The sequence below is a fragment of the Cetorhinus maximus genome, chromosome 9, assembly GCF_964194155.1.
Source record: "Cetorhinus maximus chromosome 9, sCetMax3.hap1.1, whole genome shotgun sequence".
Lineage (NCBI taxonomy): Eukaryota > Metazoa > Chordata > Chondrichthyes > Lamniformes > Cetorhinidae > Cetorhinus > Cetorhinus maximus.
Window position 1 is genome coordinate 16139934 of NC_135887.1, and position 22787 is coordinate 16162720.

Here is a 22787-nt window from a genome sequence, read left to right on the forward strand (position 1 = left end):
ATCGTACCCTTTATTTTAGATTGTCTCTCCGCATTCTACCTACCAAAATGAAATACTTCTCTGCATTAAAGTATATCTGCCACTTGTCCGCCCATTCCACTGATGTGTCTATGCCCTATTAAAGTTTAAAATTATCCTCCTTAGTTCATAATATTTCCAAATGTCGTTTCATTTGCAAATTTTGAAATTGTGCCCTGTACTCCAAAGTATAGTTCATGAATATATATATTTGGAAGCGCAGGGGTCCTAACACTGACCCACTATAAACCTTCCTCTAATCTGAAAATCAACCTTTGGCCACTCCTCACTGTTTCCTGTCACTCAGCCAATTTCATATTCATGTTGGTACTGTTCCCTTTTATTGCATTTATCTGGAAACATATTACCCTGTTTTTTTACTGCTTTAAGCTTGCTGTCCAACATTTTCTCGTTCATTGACATGAATTGGCTGAAAATTATAGACTGACAAATGCAGAAGTAGGGAATCCTATCCATTAGCTTGTCATTGGGTGAACAATGCTGCTTAGTATTGTAAGAGTCGATTTAATGTCCTTGTGCCTGTTAAATAGAAATGTGTACATTAATGAAATCTTTGCACTTAATAACAAAAGTGCTGCAGTTTTTTCTCGAGTTGGACGACAAGCTTAATTTACACATTCCAGTGGACAATTAAAACAGAGTGCTAGCTTTCTGCGTCTAACTGAGGGAAATTTAAGTTTATATACTTTTAATTGGAGTTTGGGGTTAAGTAGAGCCATTGTTATCTTAAAATTTAGATGGCAGTATGTTGGAAGATCAATTTTTCAAGTGATTTCTTACCAGAGGTCAGGCTAACGCCTTGACATGGTCCCCTTTTTAATCATATAGCCTGTTTAAGTTGAAGGTTCATTCTGTTTTTGTGCTGGCGTCTCTGTTGTGAATGACGAGCATGAGTGTTTCATGCCCTTGATGTGCTGCTCTTCACAGCATAGGAGCCACAGCTTTCATAGTGTAACTTTTATTGACAAGCCTTTAAGTGGATCCTTGGGAATGTTTATATGTAAGGTGTGCTATTTATGGTTACTACTACATTGCAAACTACCCATTTGCTCTCTTGCTGCTTTCAGGTCTATGGTGCTACATACCTGCAGAAGCTGCTTGAGCCATTGTTAAAAACGGTACTTAAGGACCCTGAGAAACAGCACCTTAGCTTTGAGGTTGATCCTACCAGGTTAGGATTATGTTTCTGTAATTTTTGTCAATGACCTGGTTCAAATGAGAGAATATTATTAAATCAAAATACTGCAGATGCTGGAAATCTGAAACAGAAACAGAAAATGCTGGAAAAACTCAGCAGATCTAACAGCATCTATGGAGAGAAAAACAGAGTTAACGTTTCAAGACCGTATGACTCTTCAGAGTCATACGACTCGAAACATTAACTCTGTTTTTCTCTCCATAGATGCTGTTAGATCTGCTGAGTTTTTCCAGCATTTTCTGTTTTTGTGAGAATATTATGTCTATTTTATTATAGAGCAAATAATGGTATTCAGATTTATTGATTGTACAATGCCAGAGCAGGAATTCCATGTCCCCATTATTTGAAAGTATTATCCTACTATGTGACTGCCTCCTTGATTTCACCATCCACCAATTCCCCCAGGAAGGAGTCACCATCTCTACATCAAATATGGAGACTTCTTCCTTCAGTAGGGCTCAATCTATTGAAATTTCAAGAGTGGTATTGAGCTGTCTTGACCATTAGACCGCATGCTAAATTCAGCTTAGGCAAGAAAGTGGAAAGATTTTTTTTCATAAAATACCGTCCTGTAGCTTTGCAGATGGAGAGTCAAGGCCAAATGAATTCTTCAGGTAAATGCAGCATTAGAGGATGGGGTGAATAAGTGGGAGGAAGGAAATGGATAAGTACCTTGGATGGGGGGTAATGGAAATAGCAAGAAAACCCTTGGGTTGGAGAGGTACAATAGTTTGTGGAAACATCACATGTGGGTGAGGCAGATGCAGTGGCTCTGAACTTTGAACCTTTTATATGCCCTGAATTTGCTGAGGGCCCAGTGAAGAGCATACAATATTTTTTTATCCTGTTAATGAGGTATGCCTACCTATACTGGTGCCAATTTCAACGGGACCTGATTGACAATTTTCTGCTTGGATCTTAATATCCTCCAGATTGGAGAAGCCTATATTTCTTGCTTTTTGTAGATGCCCCAATTTATTTGTATTTATACTGGAGATGATGCAATGTGGTGTTGGCTAATTTAGATCGCTTAACGTTAGAAGCCTCTGTCACACTTGCTTGCAGATATAACACATATAGCAAGTAAGTGAAACCAGACATGGAGAGTGGCTGATATTGTGGTATGGAATGCAGAAACCCTTCAATTGAAAATTATAATTTCAATGCACAATAGATATATGTGCAAAAATTAGTTTAAATGTTGTTCTGTGTTTTTCTTCTTGGCATCTAAATAAGAATGATAATGTCAATACTGCTCCACAGGTTAGAAGCAACAGAGAGCTTGGATGAAAATCAACGGAATCTACTGCAGATGACAGAGAGATTTTTCCATGCAATTATTAATTCCTCATCTGAGTTTCCCCCACAGCTGCGAAGCGTCTGCCATTGCTTGTATCAGGTATGCCGTCTTGGGGAAATGGGAATTGCAAGGGGAGCTTACAAAGTTAATGCTGGTGACTGGATCTAGTGTTGGAAAATTTGATAGAGGATGTGTTGTGGGACATTGAAGTAGAAACCATTGAGTTCTGGGATAAATTATATCACATGGGAGAACGGAATAGGATTTGTTTCTGTTTTTGCTTATTTTTAAGCATAAGCATTGGTGTAATTGCAACAAATTTGAAGTGCACCTATTTTGTCAAAATATGAACTGTATTGTTAAATGTTTAATTTTCATCATCGCACAACTGATTCTCACTGCAGTTTCTGTTTGCATTGCCACCCTTCAACCCGATGCTTCTGCTTTTTGCTAAAATTGAGTTATTTTACGGGACAGTGACAAAAAGACCAATATCCCTGTTTGTCTGCTTAATTCAAAGGTTGTACTTCAAAGCAGGAAGGGATCATATTCAGTGATTTGAATTTTTACCAATAATGCTAGATCTGTTTGTTTCCTCAAATATCTTAGAATACTAGGAAATTCTTGTCATTTTCCATGATCGGTTCATAAATGTTTTTTTTTATAATTGCACCAATTGATCATCAAGTTAGGTGAAAGACTTGAAGAAACACTTGTTAGTCTGAGCCACCTGATGGCTAGAGTCTGCAACGATATTATGACAGTTGACATAACCAATCAGAATTGAAAATGTTGACTTTATAACTTCCCTGATAATGCTGAATATTGATGTATGGGCACAAGCAAAAAACTAAGGAGGAAACAAAACTTATGGGTGTGAAGTGTGTGCCTGTGTAAGATTTATCATATGAAAGCATTTTTAATATATATAATATATATTTATATGAAGTCAACTACTGCTGTTTGAACAGATTTATTGCTGGAGTGAAAAGGTATTGACAAATAGAAATGAAAGTAGCACAACTAACACAACGCAAGTTTTACCACGAAGGGGAAGGGACCCAAGTGGGAGATGCAGGATGAGAGGAGGAGAGGTGGGAGAAGGGCAAGTTGAAGTAAAAATCACCGGTCATATTTTCCCAAGTGCATTAAGGATTTGTTAAGTTTGCTTTAATATTCATGCAATGTATTAAGGCCACAATGAATAGGAACATCTGCACCTGCCTTTATAATGAGAGTAAATGAAAGCCATGTTTTTTTTTAAATAAACGTGCTCATTCTATGTGATGCTACAGCATAGAAAGTGGCCATTTGACCTGTGTCAGCTCTTTGAAAGAACTGTAGAATTAGTTGCATTCCCCTGATCTTTCACCACAGCCCTGCAAATTTCCACGTAAGTATTTATCCAATTTCCTTCTGAAAATTATTATTGAATTTGCTTCCAGCACCCTTTCAGGAACTACATTTCAGATTGCCACGACTCACTGCGTAAAAAAAATCTTATCTTGCCTCTGGTTCCTTTGCCAAGGACCTTTTATTCTTTGTCCTCTGGTTTCTGATCTTTCTAGCACTGGAAACAGTTTCTCCTTTCTTATTCTGTTAAAACCCTTGAATAGTTGTGGTTGTGAGCTCTCTGTTTAAGAGCTCTTATATCTCACTTCTTAGGTTATTAGTTTAATCAGTTAAGCATGTTTTTGTTGGTAGACCATTCCATACGGTAATTAACTCCACTGTTGCATTTAAAATTTCTTAAATTTCTTTTCTAAGTTGATGACCGAAGCTAAGATATCGCTATACTGCGCTGTTACTCCCTCGTGCCTCACCCAAAGGGCCCTTTTTGTGCGAGTGTGTGCAGGCTGCTCACTTTTGTGAGATTCAGATGCAAGCCAAATGCAGTTCTCATCTAATATCTACCTACGTGCACTTTGAAGCTGTGATTGCAGTATAACGTTCGAATGGAATGTTCCTCCCCTCCCTTGAAGTCTGAGGCCAGATGTAACATTTACAAAGCTACCATGATTTATATTATCTAGCTTATAATATACCACTGATTCCCCTGCTCTAAGTGGCTCAGCTATGGAAGATGCCCTGCCTGCATTTCCTGTGTGGCTGTTAGGAATATCCACATAAGTGGGCACAAAGCATTCTGACCAATCGAAGAGAACTAGTCTCTGACATAATTGGAATAATTAAAGAAGCATGCACTATTAAATTGCCTTTAATATGTTTTCCATAAGTCTTTTTTTAATCAAATTCAAGAACTTTGGTTGAAATTCTTGTTCCACAGTAATTTGTACATGGTTGGAAGTGGCTTTTTTTTTTAGTTTCTGAACCACTCCTTAGCTTCTGCAAATACCTGCAGTAAATGTATCTTGCAAAGAGGAAACTTGGGACAAACCCTGGTTTAGTGCACTCTTGAGTGCAGTGCGAAGGAACATCTGTCCCATTAAACCTTGGAGGTAATACACAATTTCTTCTTGTGGTGCAGCAAAGATCTGGGGAGATGTACCATAACTGCTTCTTTTTGTAAACAAGGTCACTTTTTTCTTTAGTTTCTTCTGCATACTTCTGCTGGAGAACTGACTCTGGTTTCTTTCAATCTGATGAAAGCTGACATATATTTCTGTTATCTGTATAGAAGAGCAAAACGCCCATTTCATTGAGTTAAATAATCCTAATGCCTCAGAAATGTCTGGTTTAATTTGGGTAAACACAGATTGACTTAAACAACTTGCTAGGGACTTTTTTGTATATCATACAAGAATTTTGAAATAGAAATAATATACAGTGGTTTCTAAATAAGTGAATGCTGAGACGTCTTGAGCTGAAAGGTGTGCTGAATTTTCAAACATCTATACTCATTCTGTTCACTTAAAAGGAATTGACCATGAACTTGCTGTAGTTATCCAGACTTTATGCCTTCTGTTACCTGCTCATTTACATGTTTTGAACAGTGTGAGGCTAGAAAATCACAACCTGGCCTGAAGTTGCATGTTTTTGTGCAAAACTTATGAGTAAGGTGCTTACCTAATAATTTTATTCTCTTGCTTTGCTAAATTTTAACATCTATTATTGTGCTTTCTTCAGTACTATTATCTAGTCTAACATTAAAGTAGCCCCTTGACTGGACAATAAGAAACCGGATATGCTATTCATGTAGTTGAGAAACCACAGTTGTGGTTTTGGGTGTTTAATTAGTCAATGTGGCTAGTGTTTCATAGGGTAGGGCTGAGCCAGTATTTACTTTTGGTGGCCTCACTTAGAGTAAGTATTGTAGCTAGTTCTGAAGCTGAAATGAAACTCGCGCTTGAATAATATTTCAGTTATTGAGCATAGAAATGGAGCCTAAAGAAATAAATATTTCCTCTTCAATTGACTGGCTGTAATTACTGTCATGTATAGATGATGAATTCCAATGGAGGTCATTTTATGGAGCATGTTAATTACTGCTGAAACTACAATAATGGTCATGGTAACACAGTAACTCATCCCCTCAATCTCTACTTCTGTTGTTCATGCCCTTTCCTTCCATTTTAAACATTAATCTTTTGGATTGGAAAATATCCCATCAATATGAAGTATCGAGATCTTCTGGAAGTAAAATGACAAAGCTAATGTATACCGGGAATTTTTCCATCAGTGATTTTTGATTTTCTATATTTTGCATAAAGCAAACGTGCTGCTGACTTAAGTCTGATTTGGAGGTTATATCTCATGGTTGGATAATGGCCCAGGTACGTCCTGTACACACACAGCAGAACAAATCCATTCCAACCAATTACTGGCACATCAGTCTACTTTCGATCATCAAGCAGCACTTGCTGAGCAATAAACTGCTCGCTGATGTTCAGCTTGGGCCCTGCCAGGGCCACTCAGCTCCTGACCTCATTACAGCCTTGGTTCATATTTGGACAAAAGAACTGAACACCAGAGGTGAGGTGAGATTGACATCAATGCATCATTCGACCAAGTGTGGCATCAAGGAGCCCTAACAAAGCTGGAGTCAATGGGAATCAGGGGGAAAACTCTCCGCTGGTTGGAGTCATACCTAGCACAAAGGAAGATGGTTGTGGTTGTTGAAGGTCAATCATCTCAGTACCAGGATATCACTGCAGGAGTTCCGCAGGGTAGTGTCCTCGGCTCAACTATCTTCAGCTGCTTCATCAATGACCTTCCCCACTTCTGACCTTCTAGTGGAAAGATGTTTGTTGATGATTGCACGATGTTCACCAATCGCTGCTACTCAGATACTGAAGCAGTCCATGTCCTAATGCAGCAAGACCTGGACAATATGCAGGCTTAGGCTGACAAGTGGAAAGTAACAGTCGCACACAAAAGTACCAGGCAATGACCATCTCCAACAAAAGAGAATCTAACCATCGCCCCTTGACATTCAATGGCATTACCATCGCTGGTTCCACCACTATCAATATCCTGGGGGGATTTACCATTGACGAGAAACTGAACTAGACTAGCCATATAAATTCTGTGGCTACAAGAGCAGGTCAGAGGCTCAGAATCCTGTGGCAAGTAACTCACCTCCTGATTCCCCAAAGCCTCTCCACCATCTCCAAGGCACAAGTCAGGAGTGTGATGGAATACTCTACGCTTGCCTCGATGAGTACAGCTCCAACAACATTCGAAGCTTGACACCTTCCAGGACAAAACAACCCTCTTGATTGGTACCCCATCTACAAACATTCACTCCTTCCACCACTGAAGCACAGTAGCAGCAGTGTGTTCCATCTACAAGATGCACTGCAGGAACTCACCAAGGCTCCTTACACAGCACCTTCCATACCTACGACTGCTACCATCTAGAAGGACAAGGGCAGCAGAGACATGGGAACGTCACCACCTCGAAGTTCCCCTCCAAGCCACTTCCCATCACTTCATTGTTGCTGGGTCAAAATCTTGGAACTTCCTCCTCAGCAGCGGTGGGTGTACCTACACTACATGGACTGCTGCGGTTCAAGAAGGCAGTTCACCACCATCTTCTCAAGGGCAGTTAGGGATGGGCAATAAATGCTGGCCTAGCCAGCGATGCCCCCATCCCATAAATTAATAAAAAAAACTTCTTAAAAGGAATAAAATAATAGTTAGTTATAAAGTATTCTTTATTAACTTGGGTGCAAGTTTAACTAAAGTACACAGTAGAAGATGCGAATCGATTGGAACACTGAATTACTTTATTCAGATGCTTTCTACTGTTAAGCTCAGTGACTCCTCCATGTTACTTGTATCACATGTTAGAAATGTTAGTGAGAAATCGGGCAAAAGCTGAGTTGGATAGCTTTCTTTTAGAACCTAAAAGATGGTTTAAATGTTTTTGCAAAATCAATAGTGCCAGCTGTTAGCAATCCAGCAGTGAACTTTTTGGGGAAGGGTTCAGCCAGAATTCCGACTGCCTATTTTGTAATGTAGTACATTTTTCTCCTATGGAATATCACCTTTGGTTCTTTGCCGCAATATTGAAAAAAGACGTCCTTTTTTTTCACTTATTTATAATTATACCAATGCAGTTTTACTTAAATACTTGAGCTTTAACACTGAGCAGAAACAAGTGTTTCAAATGGAACACAATCATTTTCCTCCATTGACAGACTGAAGGAGGCGTAAGTGAGCAGCATAATATACCAACTGCTTGTATATCAATAAAGTGGCTAACCTTATGCTTCAGTTATTCATAACTCAAGGTGGCAACTTGATTTTCACATTCTCATATCCAGAATCTAATCAGCTTATAACTTAAGGAGGAATTGCCCTAGCTCAGCAGTACAACAATGACTATCTCCTCTGTAGGTTGAAATTGCTTAGAAATGGCAAAGTGGATTGAGAGGCAGCCTAATAGTGGAATTATTTATTGTGTTGCATGGTGGACCAGGACTTTAAAAACAGTCACTAAGTTCAACTGGGAAACGAAGAAAAGTAAGTGTTTTAATCAGCAGAGAAATGGATTAAAATGTTTGCTGATGATGTTCTGATAAAGTTATTTTTGTACATGTGCTTGATTCACTCTTGGAAAGTGTACCTCACTGGTAAGGCTGGCATTGTTTGCCTATCCATGTTTGCCCATCTGTGTGGTTTGCCAGGTCACCTCAAGGAGGTTACTAGTCAACTACATTGGTGTGGGACTGCAGATATATATAGGCTAGACTGAGTGAGGACAGAGGGTTTCCTTCCCAAAAGGGCATTAGTTGGGCCTTTTGCAGCGATCCGACAGCTTCTTGGTTGCTGCAGACCAGCAATGGCAGTGCAAGTTCCCTAAAAGTGCGTATTATAAAACTGGCAACTCACCAACATCTAAACAAGAAAGGCGACACTTGTAAACAAAATGTAACAGAACACACAAATTTTCTTCATACGAAGTACATAAATCAAGCCTATAATGCTCATTGCTGTCTTTCTGACCCATTGACAGTCCATCACTATTTACCTTGTCATAATCCTTCATAATCTTGGAGCATTCTCTCAGTTCACCCATTGACCACCTAGGATCGAATAAAAACAAACTGTAACTGCTCAAGTCTGTTACTGTAAGCCCTGTAAACATCCCAAAATCTACATTCTATCTTTTTCATTATTTCTATGTTCTGCCGATAATAGGCACCCAAAATTCTTCTGTATTGCAACGTTTGTTTTTGTGCACAGGATGAGAGAGTCACTGGTAAAGCCAGCATTTGTTGCCTGCCCCTAATTTCCCTTGAGAAAGTGGTTGTGGTGAGCTGGCTTCTTGAATTGCTGCAGTCTATCTCAGTGTAGGTACACTCAAATTGTAGCAGTTCAAGAACCCTGCTGCCTGTGTCCTGGATGGTCCAGGTTGGGAGTTTGCATGGTGCTCTTGAAGAAACCTAGGAAATTGCCTAAGATCTTGTAAAAGCTCAGTGTTACCTCCTTGCTTAACTACTTGATGCCTCTGGTTACAAATTGAAAAACTTCATTTCCCAGTTTATAATGACATGCCTGACTGGTGGTTTCATGGTTGTTACTTGAGGGCCTCGTTTCCCCTTCTTTCCTTCTCTCCCAACTCCAACCCCAACCCTAACCAGTACTATTTTGGTAAGTTGCTATGGTGTTAGTCTTTTTAGGATAATTTTTATTCTCCACCTATTTGCATCAACCAAGCACCATGATTCCATTATCTTCCTCTGCAGTGTTATAGTTTTGGGAGGTGCATAGTTTCAGTTAACCTCTGGATCTGAATGAACTAGGACAGTGGTGCAATTCCTGAGGTGTGAAGGAAGAGACCATGTGCAGCAATAATATATCTGCTCTATTAATCATCTTATCCCTAATTCCATCAATTTCTTTGATTTGTGAAAGTGGCATTTCATTTGAAGAATGAAGGAGATCCTACAAGACATGTAACCTACCTTAGTCAAACAGTGTTTTCTGATTGACTGTCAAGGCTACTTGGAGGGAACTCTGAGCTAGAAGGCTTGTACTCAAATGATGGGATGACCTGGCACAATTTTGCTCCTTATTCCCCTTCCGTTACAAGTTTTCAGTTTTGGTATGTTTATTCCTTGTATCTGTGGCTTCTTATTGGCTCTGCCTACTACTTGTATAGTTTTTTTTGTGATTCTTTTTGATAGTGGGATTCTTCTGCATGCCTGAATGATGGTGTAATAGCTCTACAACTTAAAACATGAGTTCACAAGTGCTGAGGAACATGATTAAGCTTTGTCTCCAATTTTGTAACTGAGTTTCATGCCTAAACTGGAAAGACGTTGGGAAATAGACAAAATGAGTGCAAAGGTGGGCATTTGAGAGAGCAGGTGAAGAAAGGAAAAATCCTGAAAAGTATGAAGAGCCGAAAAAAGGCAACAGAACAAGACACTTGTTAATTTTGATAGAGGTAAAGCATTAGTGTTGAAGACTGAAGGATGGGAGCCTTGTAAGAACTTTGGAAGTAATTTCTGCAGCAATGTTGCAGATGTGGGGAAAATGTTTAATCAGTTGAGTTATTATTGAATCCAAATCCCAGAGAATGGAAGACTGTTCAAATCCACTCTGTGCCTCCGAGTTTGCACTCTTCACTTCTGTCAGCAATCATGATCATTTCTTGACTATATTCTTGATTGTTTTTCACTTGACTCTGTCCAGGCTGTGTTGCTGATGGCAAATTCTCCTGGTTTATTGATATTTTTGGTAATCGGATCAAAACTTTCAGGACACACTCTAAGTAAAAAGGAATAGTTTTGATTGTTGTTGGGTCAGCATCATCCTTTTCTGATCCAGGTTCCCTCCCTCTCCCTCTCCTCTGCCAAAAACTCAAGTCATCTTTTGTTTCCTCAGGATACAGATTTGACCAGGCTTTTCCTGTGTAATCATAGCTCAGATCAATATGGCTGATGTATTGTTTTCAAGGGTATCTTGTTTATAAGACATGCCTAGAATGGCTAGTTTCCTGCTCAGGAGAGAGCAATGAAAATGTGTTAATCAGTGAAGATGGCCCTTTTGCACAAGATTTAAATTAACTCTAGGTAGTTTTAGCAGAATTCCCAGGTGTACGTTTTGAGACCGATTTGAGATTGATCTGGAGTTGCACTTAATATGGTGTGAATAAGGCCTCCTAAAGAGGTGGATTGAGTGAGGGTCATGGTGATGGCATTCACACTGCTTCTATCCAGTTAAATATGCAAATCTGGATTTTAAACTGAACTGACACTGCAGAAACTGCTTTGTGGTAGCATTAAAATTGTAGCATAAACCCCCTGGATCCACAGAGAATATGTTGATGTAAAGATGATCCTCCTTTCCCAAAACCTTTCTCAAAAATCATGAGCTGCTAAAGACAGTTGAGTTGGCAAATGGAGACCATGGAATTGCCACAAGGCAGAGGGAAGGAAAACTTGGCTGTTGAGTGACCTTTCAGAATGTGCAAATGCAGTTTTGATCAGCTGCTTGCAGGCTGGGAGTGGGTTAGCTTCCCTTCCTCTTCAGGTTGCTGTGTGTTGGTGAGCAAGGAGGAAACTTTCTAGGTGGCATGGATAAGCCTGGGAATTGGAGAGATGCAACTTTTTTAAAATCAAAAACACAAAATGCTGGAAAAACTCAGCAGGCCTAGCAGCATCTGTGGAGAGAAGAAAAGAGTTAACGTTTGAGTCCGTATGACTCTTCAGAGCTCTGAAGAAGAGTCATACAGGCTTGAAACGTTAACTGTTTTTCTCTCCACAGATGCTGTTAGACCTGCTGAGTTTTTCCAGCATTTTCTATTTTTGTTTCAGATTTCCAGCATCCGCAGTATTTGGCTTTTAACTTTTTTAAAAGCCGGGCAGACTTTGTTGGCTTTTAAATGCAGCTGGGTAAAGTGGATGGAAGCTTTCTTTAATCTCTACTATTTGTTAAATATGGAACCGTGTGGTACTTTTTTTTGGAACTAAGGATAGCTTTTCTTGGTCAAATATACCTTTTTGAATGAGATTTTTGAAGGATGATCTCCATTCTTCTTGGTCCTGTGTAAATGCTGCTGTTGAGAGTTTTGTCCAGTAATCCCTGCATGCTACTAACTAGGAAGCTTCTCAGTTTTTGTATGCTTTGTTGCCAATGTGTGCCTCTGTTTATGGTGTTGGATGGCAAAGCAAAATGCACTTTGGGCAATGGGACTTTCCTTCCTGCCCCATGTAAAAAAAAATACAGTTTTTGTACGTAGTCCTGGAGGGTGATGATGTACACGTTGACAGCTGATTGGAATGTCACAGTGGATTTAAATTAATTACAGTATGTCTGATATTAAATATTTCTGTACATAGAATGCGGAATAATCTCAATTATATATGATTTTGTCCTTCCTGGAAGCCCAAGAACCTGGATGAAGGTTTAAAAAGCCTTCTTCATTGGCTACCTTTCATCTTAGCGTTGATCAAGCTTTTTTCCTGATGATCATGGGAGATTGTGTGCTCTTAAGAGGAGGAAAAAAGATGTTTGCCAGGTTGTGCATCCTGTTGCATCGATCTGTCATAACCTTGTGATATCCCTATTCACAAAATAGCGAGCAACGTCTGTATTCACAGATACTAGCCGTGGCCAAACCCAGGCTTTGCTTTCCAACCTTAAGCTTCCACCAACATCTGATAAAAGGCTGTTTATAGGGAAAAGCACGTTGTGATAATCATAATGTTGAATTGAGCTGCATGCTATCTGAAGTATTAGTGACAATTATAATTTATTTTGGTCACTCGACACAACTGGAAAAAATGTTGTCGAATATCTAGCCAGAAATAGTAGACTGATTGAAAGCAGTTGCAACTGTGTTTATACCTTGTGGGAAAATGGCTATGGAAAAAATACTGCACGCTTCCTTTTGAGCAGTGTTAAATATCTTTTTAAAAGTGAAAGTTTAAGAATAATTGCCATATTACACCATTGGCTGAAATCCCAAGCTGTTGCACCAAATTAGGGTTTATTTGCCCATTTATATTTTTAATTATGATTGACAGTTTGATATTCATTGTATTTTTTTGTGCAGTTGTATGTAGAAGCCAGCAATGTGTTTTTGTTGTGTGAAGTTGGTACTGTGACTTGTTTGTGCTCATCTCTGTTCTGTAGGCTACTTGCCACTCTCTACTGACTAAATCTACAGTAAAAGAAAAAAAGGAAAACATGAAAAAATCAGTAAGTTCAGTGACATTTTTTGCAATTTTGTATTAACCTTTCTTTCAAAGCAAATTCTTAAAACCTTGTGCTTTTTCCCCCCCACCCCCTAAAACCCACTTTGCCTTCAGCCTTTTTGATCTTCACTTTGGAATCATTCTACTAATTCTGGCAAAAATAGCTTTCTTCCAATTAACCCTTTTAAAAAATAAACAAAGAAAAAAATAAATTTAGATTCTAAATCTGTATCTAGTATAACTTGGGTATCCGAAGTGGGTTGCATTGATTTTGTGGTTTAAGATGTGCTGCCTGAGATTTGTCACTCCTCTACATATATTTTAAGGCTCAAATTGTTCTAAGGCTTGTAACATGAGACATGAGCAATGTTTCATGGTTCATTACATCCTACTTGGAACTTTGGTCAATTGGATGGTTACATGTAAGGTTAATGTTAGATTGCTGTCAGAGAGTTAGTTGTAAGGCATTAATTCAAGTAATAGGATTGTAAATGTCTTAAGCTAAATAAGCAAGGTAGACATCATTCGATCCTTCTGACTGAATTGTAGCTTTGAACTCATTGAAAACTAGCTTCTGTACACATTAAATCTGCTGGGCAAAAACTGCCTGACTGATAGCGCTGATAAAGTTGGGTGAAGGACTCTAGTCTGGGGCAGTGATGCTATTTCTGAATGACTTCGCCTGTGTGGGTGGTGTTCTGGAACCTGAAGATGTATGATGCACCATGCATTGTGGTCCAGGTTTTTAAATTGTACTGTGTATGGATTTAAATTATTTTTTGCTAATCTAAGCTTTGCGCAGCTTGCATGGATTTGTGAACAAACTTGATACTTAAATTATTGACTGGCACAATAATGCTTATCTAACTTGTCAAAAAGTGTAATTGAATCATTGTGCATTGAATCTGAAGGATCCAGAAAGCACTTTAGGTTGGCTGTTCTCAAAAGAGATGAAGTTCAAGTTACTTGGTTCAGCTCTGAATAAATGCAGGTGAAATAACATGCTCCATGTGCCAAAAAACCTGCTCACAGTGACTAACACCACTGCTTTGTATCGATCCTACACAAATTATATATACAAGGTGTTCACTTTTCATTCAGATTTCCAGTGTGCAGGTGCTGCCATGGTGGTACCATAGACCAAACAGCAGAATGTCATTAAAATTATCCAATTAATGTTGATCTTTCAGCTGCAATTAGCCCATGATTTGATATAATGGGTACTGGCCCCTGGGCATGGCTGGAGATTCTGTCGCTTGGCTTTATTGTGACACAATATATTGTCAAAATTTAGGTTCTTTAAGCCAGACGAAAAGTAGCTCAGTCCAGCTGTGAAACAAAATTCAATTAGATACTGAATGTTGCACAGCCCTATGTTTGTGTTGAAACGTTGGGGGTGGGTTGCATGTTCGGGTAATTAGGACAAATTGACAATATGCAAGTATTTTTGGTGTGACTTTTTTCAAAAAAAAATGTCTTGCCTCAAACATAAGAGTTTGGGATATTGCTTAGCAGCTCTCAAGCAGCTGGATTTTTTTCAGTGTGGTTTGCTGAACCAGGAGAACATCACTGGCACCACTGAATGCATTGTGCATTCGTAATTGCTTGCGAAGGTAATGATTGGTCCTTGCAATGAATTGCTGCAGCCCGTGTGCAGAAGCTGTTCCAACAGTGTTATCAAGTAGGGAGCTTTAGGATTTTGATCAAATGACCTTGAAGGAACAGTAATGTGTGTTAAAATTGGGATCGTGTTGACTTGGCTGGGAACCTGATGGTGGTCTCCTTCACTTGCTACCAGTGTTTGTCCAGGTGGTGCTAGGTGCTTACAGTGCATCCTGTAGATATATGCACTAAGTCAATGATACACCTGTGGTTGAGGATATGGACGATTTAAGCTGGTGGATCAGATGCTGATTAAGTGGATTGCTTTTAACATAACACAGATAGGAGCAGGAGTAGATCATATTGCCCCTTGAGCCTGCTCCAATGTTAAATCATGGCTGATTTTTTTTTTTTACCTCAACTCCATTTTCCTGCCCGCTCCCCATATCCCTTAAAAGACCAAAACTCCTTCAAAGACCAAAAATCTGTCTATTTCGGCCTTAAATTTACACAATGATGAAGCATCCACAATCCTATGGGGTAAAGTATTTCAGAGACTTAAAATCCTCTGAGTGATGAGCTTTCTCCTCATCTCAGCCTGAAGCAACTCACCCCTTATCCTCAGACTGTGTTTCCATGTTCTCGATTCTCCAGCCAGGTGACAATGTGTGTCAACCCTGTCAAACCCTTCAGAATCTTTTTTTATTCATTCACTGAATGTGGGCATCGCTGGCTAGGCCAGGATTTATTGCCCATCCCTAATTGCCCTTGAGAAGGTGGTAATGCGATGCCGCCTTGAACTGCTGCAGTCCATGTGGTGTAGGTACACCCACAGTGCTGTTAGGAAGGGAGTTCCACGGTTTTGACCCAGCAACAGTGAAGGAACGGCGATATATTTCCAAAGGTGAGTGACTTGGAGGGGAACTTGCAGGTGGTGGTGTTCCCATTTATCTGCCGCCGTTGTCTTTCTAGATGGTAGTGTTCGTGGGTATGGAAAATGCTGTCGAAGGAGCCTTGGTGAATTCCTGCAGTGCATCTCGTAGATGGTACACACTGCAGCTACTGTGCGTTGGTGGTGGAGGGACTGAATGTTTGTGGATGTGGTGCCAATCAAGTGGGCTGCTTTGTCCTGGATGATGTCAAGTACTTGAGTGTTGTGGGAGCTGCACTCATCCTGGCAATTGGGAAGTAATCCATCACACTCCTGACTTGTGCCTTGTAGATGGTAGACAGGCTTTGGGGAGTCAGGAAGTGAGTTACCCGTTGCAGGATTCCCAGGCTCTGACCTCCTGCTCTTGTAGCCACAGTATTTATATGGCTAGTCCAGTTCAGTTCTTGGTCAGTGGTAACCCCAGGATGTTGATAGTGGGGGATTCAGTGATGGTAATGCCAGTGAACTTCATGGGGCGATGGTTAAATTCTCTCTTGTTGGAGATGGTCATTGTCTTGCTTTTGTGTGGCACAAATGTTACTTGCCACTTGTCAGTCCAAGCCTGGACATTGTCCAGGCCTTGCTGCATTTGGACATCGACTGCTTTAGCATCTGAGGAGATGCGAATGTTGCTGAACATTATGCAATCATCAGCAAACATCCCCACTTCTGACCTTATAATGGAAGGAAGGTCATTGATGAAGCAGCTGAAGATGGCTGGGCCAAGGACACTACCCTGAGGAACTCCTGCAGTGGTGTCCTGGAGCTGAGATGATTTTCTTCCAATAACCACAACCATCTTCCTTTGTGCTAGGGATGACTCCAACCAGTGGAGAATTTTCCCCCTGATTCCCATTAACTCCACTTTGGTAGGGCTTCTTGATGCCTCACTCGGTCAAATGTGGCCTTGATGTCAAGGGCAGTTACTCTCACCTCGCCTCGGGAGTTCAGCTCTTTTGTCTATGTTTGAACCAAGGCTGTAATGAGGTCAGGAGCTGAGTGACCCTGGTGGAACCCAAACTAGGCGTTAGTGAACAGGCTATTGATAAGCAAGTGCCCCTTGATAGCCCTGTTGATGGACTTCTTCCATTACTTTACTGATAATCGAGAATAGACTGATGGGGCGGTAATTGGCTGGGTTGGATTTGTCCTGCTTTTTGTGTACAGGATATACCTGTGCAATTTTCCACAAAGTCGGGTAGATGCCAGTGTTGTTGCTGTACTGGGGCACAGCAAGTTCTGGAGCACAAGTTTTCAGTACTATTGCCGGAATATTGTCAGTGCCCATAGCCTTTGCACTATCCAGTCCCTGTAGTTGTTTCTTGATATCGCGTGAAGTGAATCAAATTAGCTGAAGACTGGCATATGTGATGCTGGGGACTTCCGGAGGAGGCTGAGATGGACCATTGACTCTCCACTTCTGGCTGAAGATCGTAGCGAATGGTTCAGCCTTATCTTTTGCATTGACATTCTGGGCTCCTCCATCATTGAGGATGGGATATTTGTGGAGCCTCCTCCAGTGAGTTGTTTAATTGTCCACCACCATTCATGGCTGGATGTGGCAGGACTGCAGAGCTTAGATCTGATCCGTTGATTGTGGAATCGCTTAGCTCTGTTTATCACTTGCTGCTTATGCTGTTTGGCACGCAAGTAGTCCTGTGTTATGGTTTCATCAGATTGACACCATTTTTAGGCATGCCTGGTGCTGCTCCTGGCATGCCCTCCTGCTCTCTTCATTGCACCATGGTTGATCCCCTGGCTTAATGGTAATGGTAGAGTGGGGGATATGCCTGGCCATGAGGTCAAGTACAACGCTGCTGCTGATGGCCTTCAGCTCTGCATGGATGCCCAGTCTTGAGGTGCTAGATCTGTTCAAAATCCATTCCATTTAGTATGGTGGTAGTGCCACCCAACACGATGGAGGGTACCCTCAATGTGAAGGTGGGACTTCGTTTCCACAACGACTGTGCAGTGGTCACTCCTACCGATACTGTCAGGGACAGATGGATCTGCGGCAGGCAGGTTGGTGAGCATGAGGTTAAGCATGCTTTTCCCTCTTGGTTCCCCCACCACCTGCCACAGACCTAGTCTAGCAGCCTAGCCCTTTAGGGCTTGGTCAGTAGGTGCTACCGAGCCACTCTTGGTGATGGACGTTGAAGTCCCCCACCCAGAGTACATTCTGTGCCCTTGCCACCCTCATACTTCCTCCAAGTGGTGTTCAGCGTGGAGGAGCACTGATTCATCTGCTGAGGGAGGGCATTACATGGTAATCAGCAGGTTTCCTTGCCCATATTTGACCTGATGCCATGAGACTTCATGGGGTCCAGAGTCGATATTGAGGACTCCCAGGACAACTCCCTCCTGACTGTATACCACTCTGCTGCCACCCCTGCTGGGTCTATATTGCCGGTGGGACAGGACATACCTGGTGATGGTGGTGTCTAGGACGTTATCTGTAAGATATGAGTATGACTGTCAGGCTCTCCCAGTTTTGGCACTAGGCCCCAGATGTTAGTAAGGAGGACTTTGCAGGATCAACAGGGCAGTTTGCCATTGTGATTTCTGGTGCCTAGGTTGATGCCGGGTGGTTCGTTTCATTTCTTTTTTGAGACTTTGTAGCTGTTTGATACAACTGAGTGGCTTGCTAGGCCATTTCAGAGGGCACTTTAAGAGTCAACCATATTGCTGTGGGCCTGGAGTCAACTTTAGGCCAGACCAGGCAGTGGTAACCTCATTGGAGGTCAGATAGATTATCCAGTTAGCAGTTCTGGCAGAATATGGTTGCAAACACTTGCTGCCTCTGCCATCATTGAATTAAGGGATACTCGTGAAACCTTTTCACCTTGTTAGTTGCTTAATTGTCCACCACTGGATGTGGCAGGGCTGCTGATTGTGGGGTTGCTTACCTCTGTTTATTGCGAGCTGTAAGAATATGAGGAGTGCCATGTTCTTCACCAGCATGGCAACTTGTTTGAATGCTGTTCTACACATTTAATAGGGATTGGTCATCTCACTTAGTTCTGATGAAATGGTGAGGTGGTGAGTTACATACTGGACAGGAAGGCTTCAGATTGTTTGGCATACACTTCTGTTTGTGTTGATGCAGCATGCAGTGCCTCATGAATGCCCAGATTTGAGTTGCTAAACCTGCTCTGATTCTATCCCAATTAATACAATGCCAATAGAATGAGGACACACTCTATTGTGCTACAGTGTAAAGATGGGACTTATGTACTACTGCCACGGTCAGGTGCAACTCTGACTGGTGGATGAATAAAGTTGTTTTTTCCCTTATTTTGATTTTCACCACCTATCACAAACCCGGCCTTGCAGCTGTGTCCTTTCGAACTTGGCTAGCTTGGTCAGTGGTCCTGCTGCTGTCAGATAGAGATTAACAACCCCACTCAAAATACATATTGTCCCCTTGATGCTTCCTTCAAGTGGTGTTTAATGTGGATGGTGTTGATTTCACCTGCTGAGCGAGGGCAGTAAGTGGAAATCAGTGGAAGGTTTGCTTGCTCATGTTTGACCTGAAGCCACAAGGTCTTGTGGGCAGAAGTCAATGTTCCCATGGGCACTCTTTTTGTTTTCTCTGGCTGTACATCACTATTTCCTAACCTCAGGTGTGTCTTGTTTTGCCAGTGAGACTGGGCATACTGAAGGATGGCAGTGCAGTCCAGGATATTGGCTGATGGATACAATTCTGAGTATCGCTGTTCTTTGTAACATTTTAAGACAATGGAGTAGCTTGGTGGGGCACTTCAGAGAGCAGTTATGAGTCAACTGTCTAGTTGTGGGACGAGAATCACACATGGGCCGGACACAGAAACATAAGAGCAGGCATAGACCATTCAGCCCTTCGAGTCTGCTTTGTCATTCAATAAGATCATGGATGTTCTGGTTGTGATCTCAACTCCACTTTTCTGCCTAACTCTGCTTTGAATAAATTCAATGATCCAGCCTCCACTGTTTTCTGGGGAAGAGAATTCCACATACTTTTTGAGAGAAAAAATTCCTCCTCACCCCTGTTGTAAAAAGGAGGCCTCTTATTCTTAAACTGTGTCCTCTAGCTCTAGTCTCCCCCCACAAGTGGAAACATCCTCTTGGTATCCATCCTATAAAATCTCCTCAGGATCTTATCTATTTCAATAAAGTCACCTCTCAGACATGACAAGGATGTCTGATTTTCTTCCCTCAAGGACGTTAATGAATCAGTTGGGTTTCAACAGCCAGATGACAACTTCATGTCACTCTTACTGATGCAATTACTTCCTTCCTAGATTGTTTCAAATTGAGTTCAAATGTTCAAAATGCTATGGTGGGATTTGAATTTGTGTTCTCTGGATTACTAGCCCTGTTCCTCTTATTATATCAATGTTATTTTAGAAGCATTGTGATAATTATTTTTAAGAAGAGAAAAGGGAAGCTACATTCTAGAGCCAATGCAACACCATATTTGAAAAGTATGTGAGAAGAGAAGACGAATCAAACAAAGTAAAAGCAAATAATTTTGAGATCTTGACTTTGATCCTAGTCCTGACTGATATGTTTCTTGTTTCCCCTGGCTGAGGCATTAAGTGAGCACTCCCTCTGAATGAGAAAATTTTACTGTGGCAGAGAGATGTCTTTTTCTTGCACATGACCTGGATATGTCTTTGGTGTTAGGACAATTGTTTCTATATCCTTGACTGAAGGGGATGAGGGGGATAACTTGGAGAAGGAAAATGAATGTATGTGGAGATTTCTACAAAAGTTGATGCTACTAAATGCTAACTCTAAGTGAGGTAATCACATTTTTCTCCAACAGGGATCTGCCTTGCACTTAAAAATATTCAAAAAATCATTGTCACAAAATGCCTTGCCTCTTGATACCCAAGGGCTTGGATGCAACAGGATTGCAAATGACAAGGTATTTTACCTAGTGGGTCTTAGGCAATACTATAATACAACTGATCAGTCTGGTTAATGTACCTTCAGGCTATTTGTGTGTTGACCACTCCAATATTAATATAGCTATACTGAGTGCATGTAATTGTTTAGGTTACTTAGCAGGTGCAAAACATGCAGGACAAGCACGTGAGCTTTAATTAAATATTCTGGCTAATTCTATGCAAGAATGCACATTTACACACGCAGGCTAGTGTTTCAAATGTTAAACAATAACATTTGGTCATAAAAATAGAACATTTTGGGCTTGCTCTGGTCTCAGCATCTGAAGACGAAAGATAAAGATAACATTTTGCATGGGATCTTTTATTTAGAATATGTCAAATTAGAGTTTGATACTGATACTGAGTGTTCATAAAATTTATAAATATGTTTTGAAATTAAACTTAAGCTAACCCAGTGCAGATTGATCTTATTTTTTATTCATTCCTGTGATGTGGATGTTGCTGGCAAGGCCAGTATTTATTGCCCATCCCTATCCAACTGAGAGGCTTGACAGGCCATTTTGGAGGGCAGTTAAGAGTCAACCACATAGCCGTGGATCTGGAATCACATATAGGCCAGACCAGGTAAGGATGACAGATTTCCTGCTCTAAAGGGCATTAGAAAACCAGATGGATTCCTGTGGCAATCTGCTAGGTACATGGTCACCGTTACTGATACTAGCTTTTTATTGCTGATTTATTTAATTAACAGAAATTAAACTGCCATGGTGCGGTTTGAACTCTAATCTCCAGATAATTAGTCCAGGCTTGTGGACTACAAGCCCAGTAAAATACCTGCTATATCACTGTCCCCAGTCTGTATATGTTTAATCCCAGCTTGCAATTTCTCTACAATTACTTTGCAGAATCACCTATAAATAGTGTTATGTAACCTCTTTATCGTCACGAATAGAGTCTATCCTTGCTGAAGATTATCAGCCTGGAGTTTAGCATTACATCTCATCTGGCATTCATCTCTCTGCAGTTCTCTTCAGTTGGCATATTTGATGTTCATCCAGTTTTTTTGTTTTCCCCCACATTGACCACTATGTATGATTTCACAATGAAAGGTTGGACTGCAGCACCAATATACTTGGGGAGTTTATGGCTGTGTGTTAGAGTTGCCTTGTTACTCCAAAATAACCCTAAAGTATTTTGGTTACTTCTTTAGGTTTCCATACTCGATAATTCCTAGGGTTCAGTATCAGCAGCTTCTAATGAGCTATATGACAACCAGGTCCTGCTAATCCCCAACAATCAAGAATATGCCTTGATCTTCACAATATCAAGCAAGGAGTAGTGAGGCCCAGAGTTTGAATTGCAATCCCACAACACATACCCCTACATGGTGATGTTTTCAGTAAACAGTAGGATGCATCTATCGAGCAGTGACTTAGATACTGTAAATAAACTATTGAACAATATTGAACAGTAGCAGTATGTTAAGTAAATACAGACTTCACTATTTGAATCAAAGCAACAAATGTGTTTCCCCTCTTTTGCCTTGGCATAAAATAAATCCATGAAATTCCTTACTACTTGGTTATCCATTTCCAGGAACTATTCTTTCACACACTTGTTGGCTGAATTGGTAGTGTCATTGCTTTGAATCAACAGGTTATGGCTTTATGCCACATGTCAATGGTGGCAGCCTTCCATCTCGTAAGAAGATGGTTTGTGCCATATTGGTCAACTCTGTGTTAAGCATTGCCTTGTGTGGCTCAGATGTCCTACTGTGACATGGCAGTCTCTACTGCATTTGCTGCAGAGGAAGACAGTGGAGTGAGAGAGTGCACAATTCACTGGCCTCTGTTTTCTCTGGGCCCCCTTCTCAGCCAGCTGGGCTTTCATTTCTGCTTGCCTCTTCCAATGCCCTTCCAAGCTGTCATGCTCCAGAGGTCATAGCCATCAATGATTGTCTCTGAGCTGTCAGTGTCAATGCCTGTCATCATTTTATCAAACGTAATCTGGGCTGACGATTGAGTGCTGCTGTGAAGGGCTGCTGCATTGTCAATGATACTTAATGAGATGTTAAACTGAGGTACTTAATCGACCAAAGCCCTAATTCCTGTTTGTTTCACTGTCTTTTTTTTGCACAGATGACCTTGTACAAATAGTTAATCTTTAGTTACCAAAGAAAACAGTTTCAAAATTTAAACTTTGTGTTTGATCA

The 22787-nt window shown here is 40.8% G+C and overlaps 1 protein-coding gene across 8 annotated transcripts in view; it reads left to right on the plus strand.

The window, feature by feature from the left end:
* The window catches only part of nf1a (neurofibromin 1a), a 283175-nt gene that overhangs the window by 102852 nt on the left and 157536 nt on the right, over positions 1–22787 (plus strand). For 6 of the 8 annotated variants that reach the window (XM_078548137.1, XM_078548138.1, XM_078548141.1 and 3 more), the window contains 3 exons: positions 1107–1210; positions 2501–2636; positions 13089–13154. In XM_078548137.1, coding sequence (XP_078404263.1) covers positions 1107–1210; positions 2501–2636; positions 13089–13154 — 306 coding nt within the window. The remainder of the gene's footprint in view (positions 1–1106; positions 1211–2500; positions 2637–13088; positions 13155–22787) is intronic. The other 2 variants (XM_078548140.1, XM_078548142.1) reach the window with 1 other exon arrangement.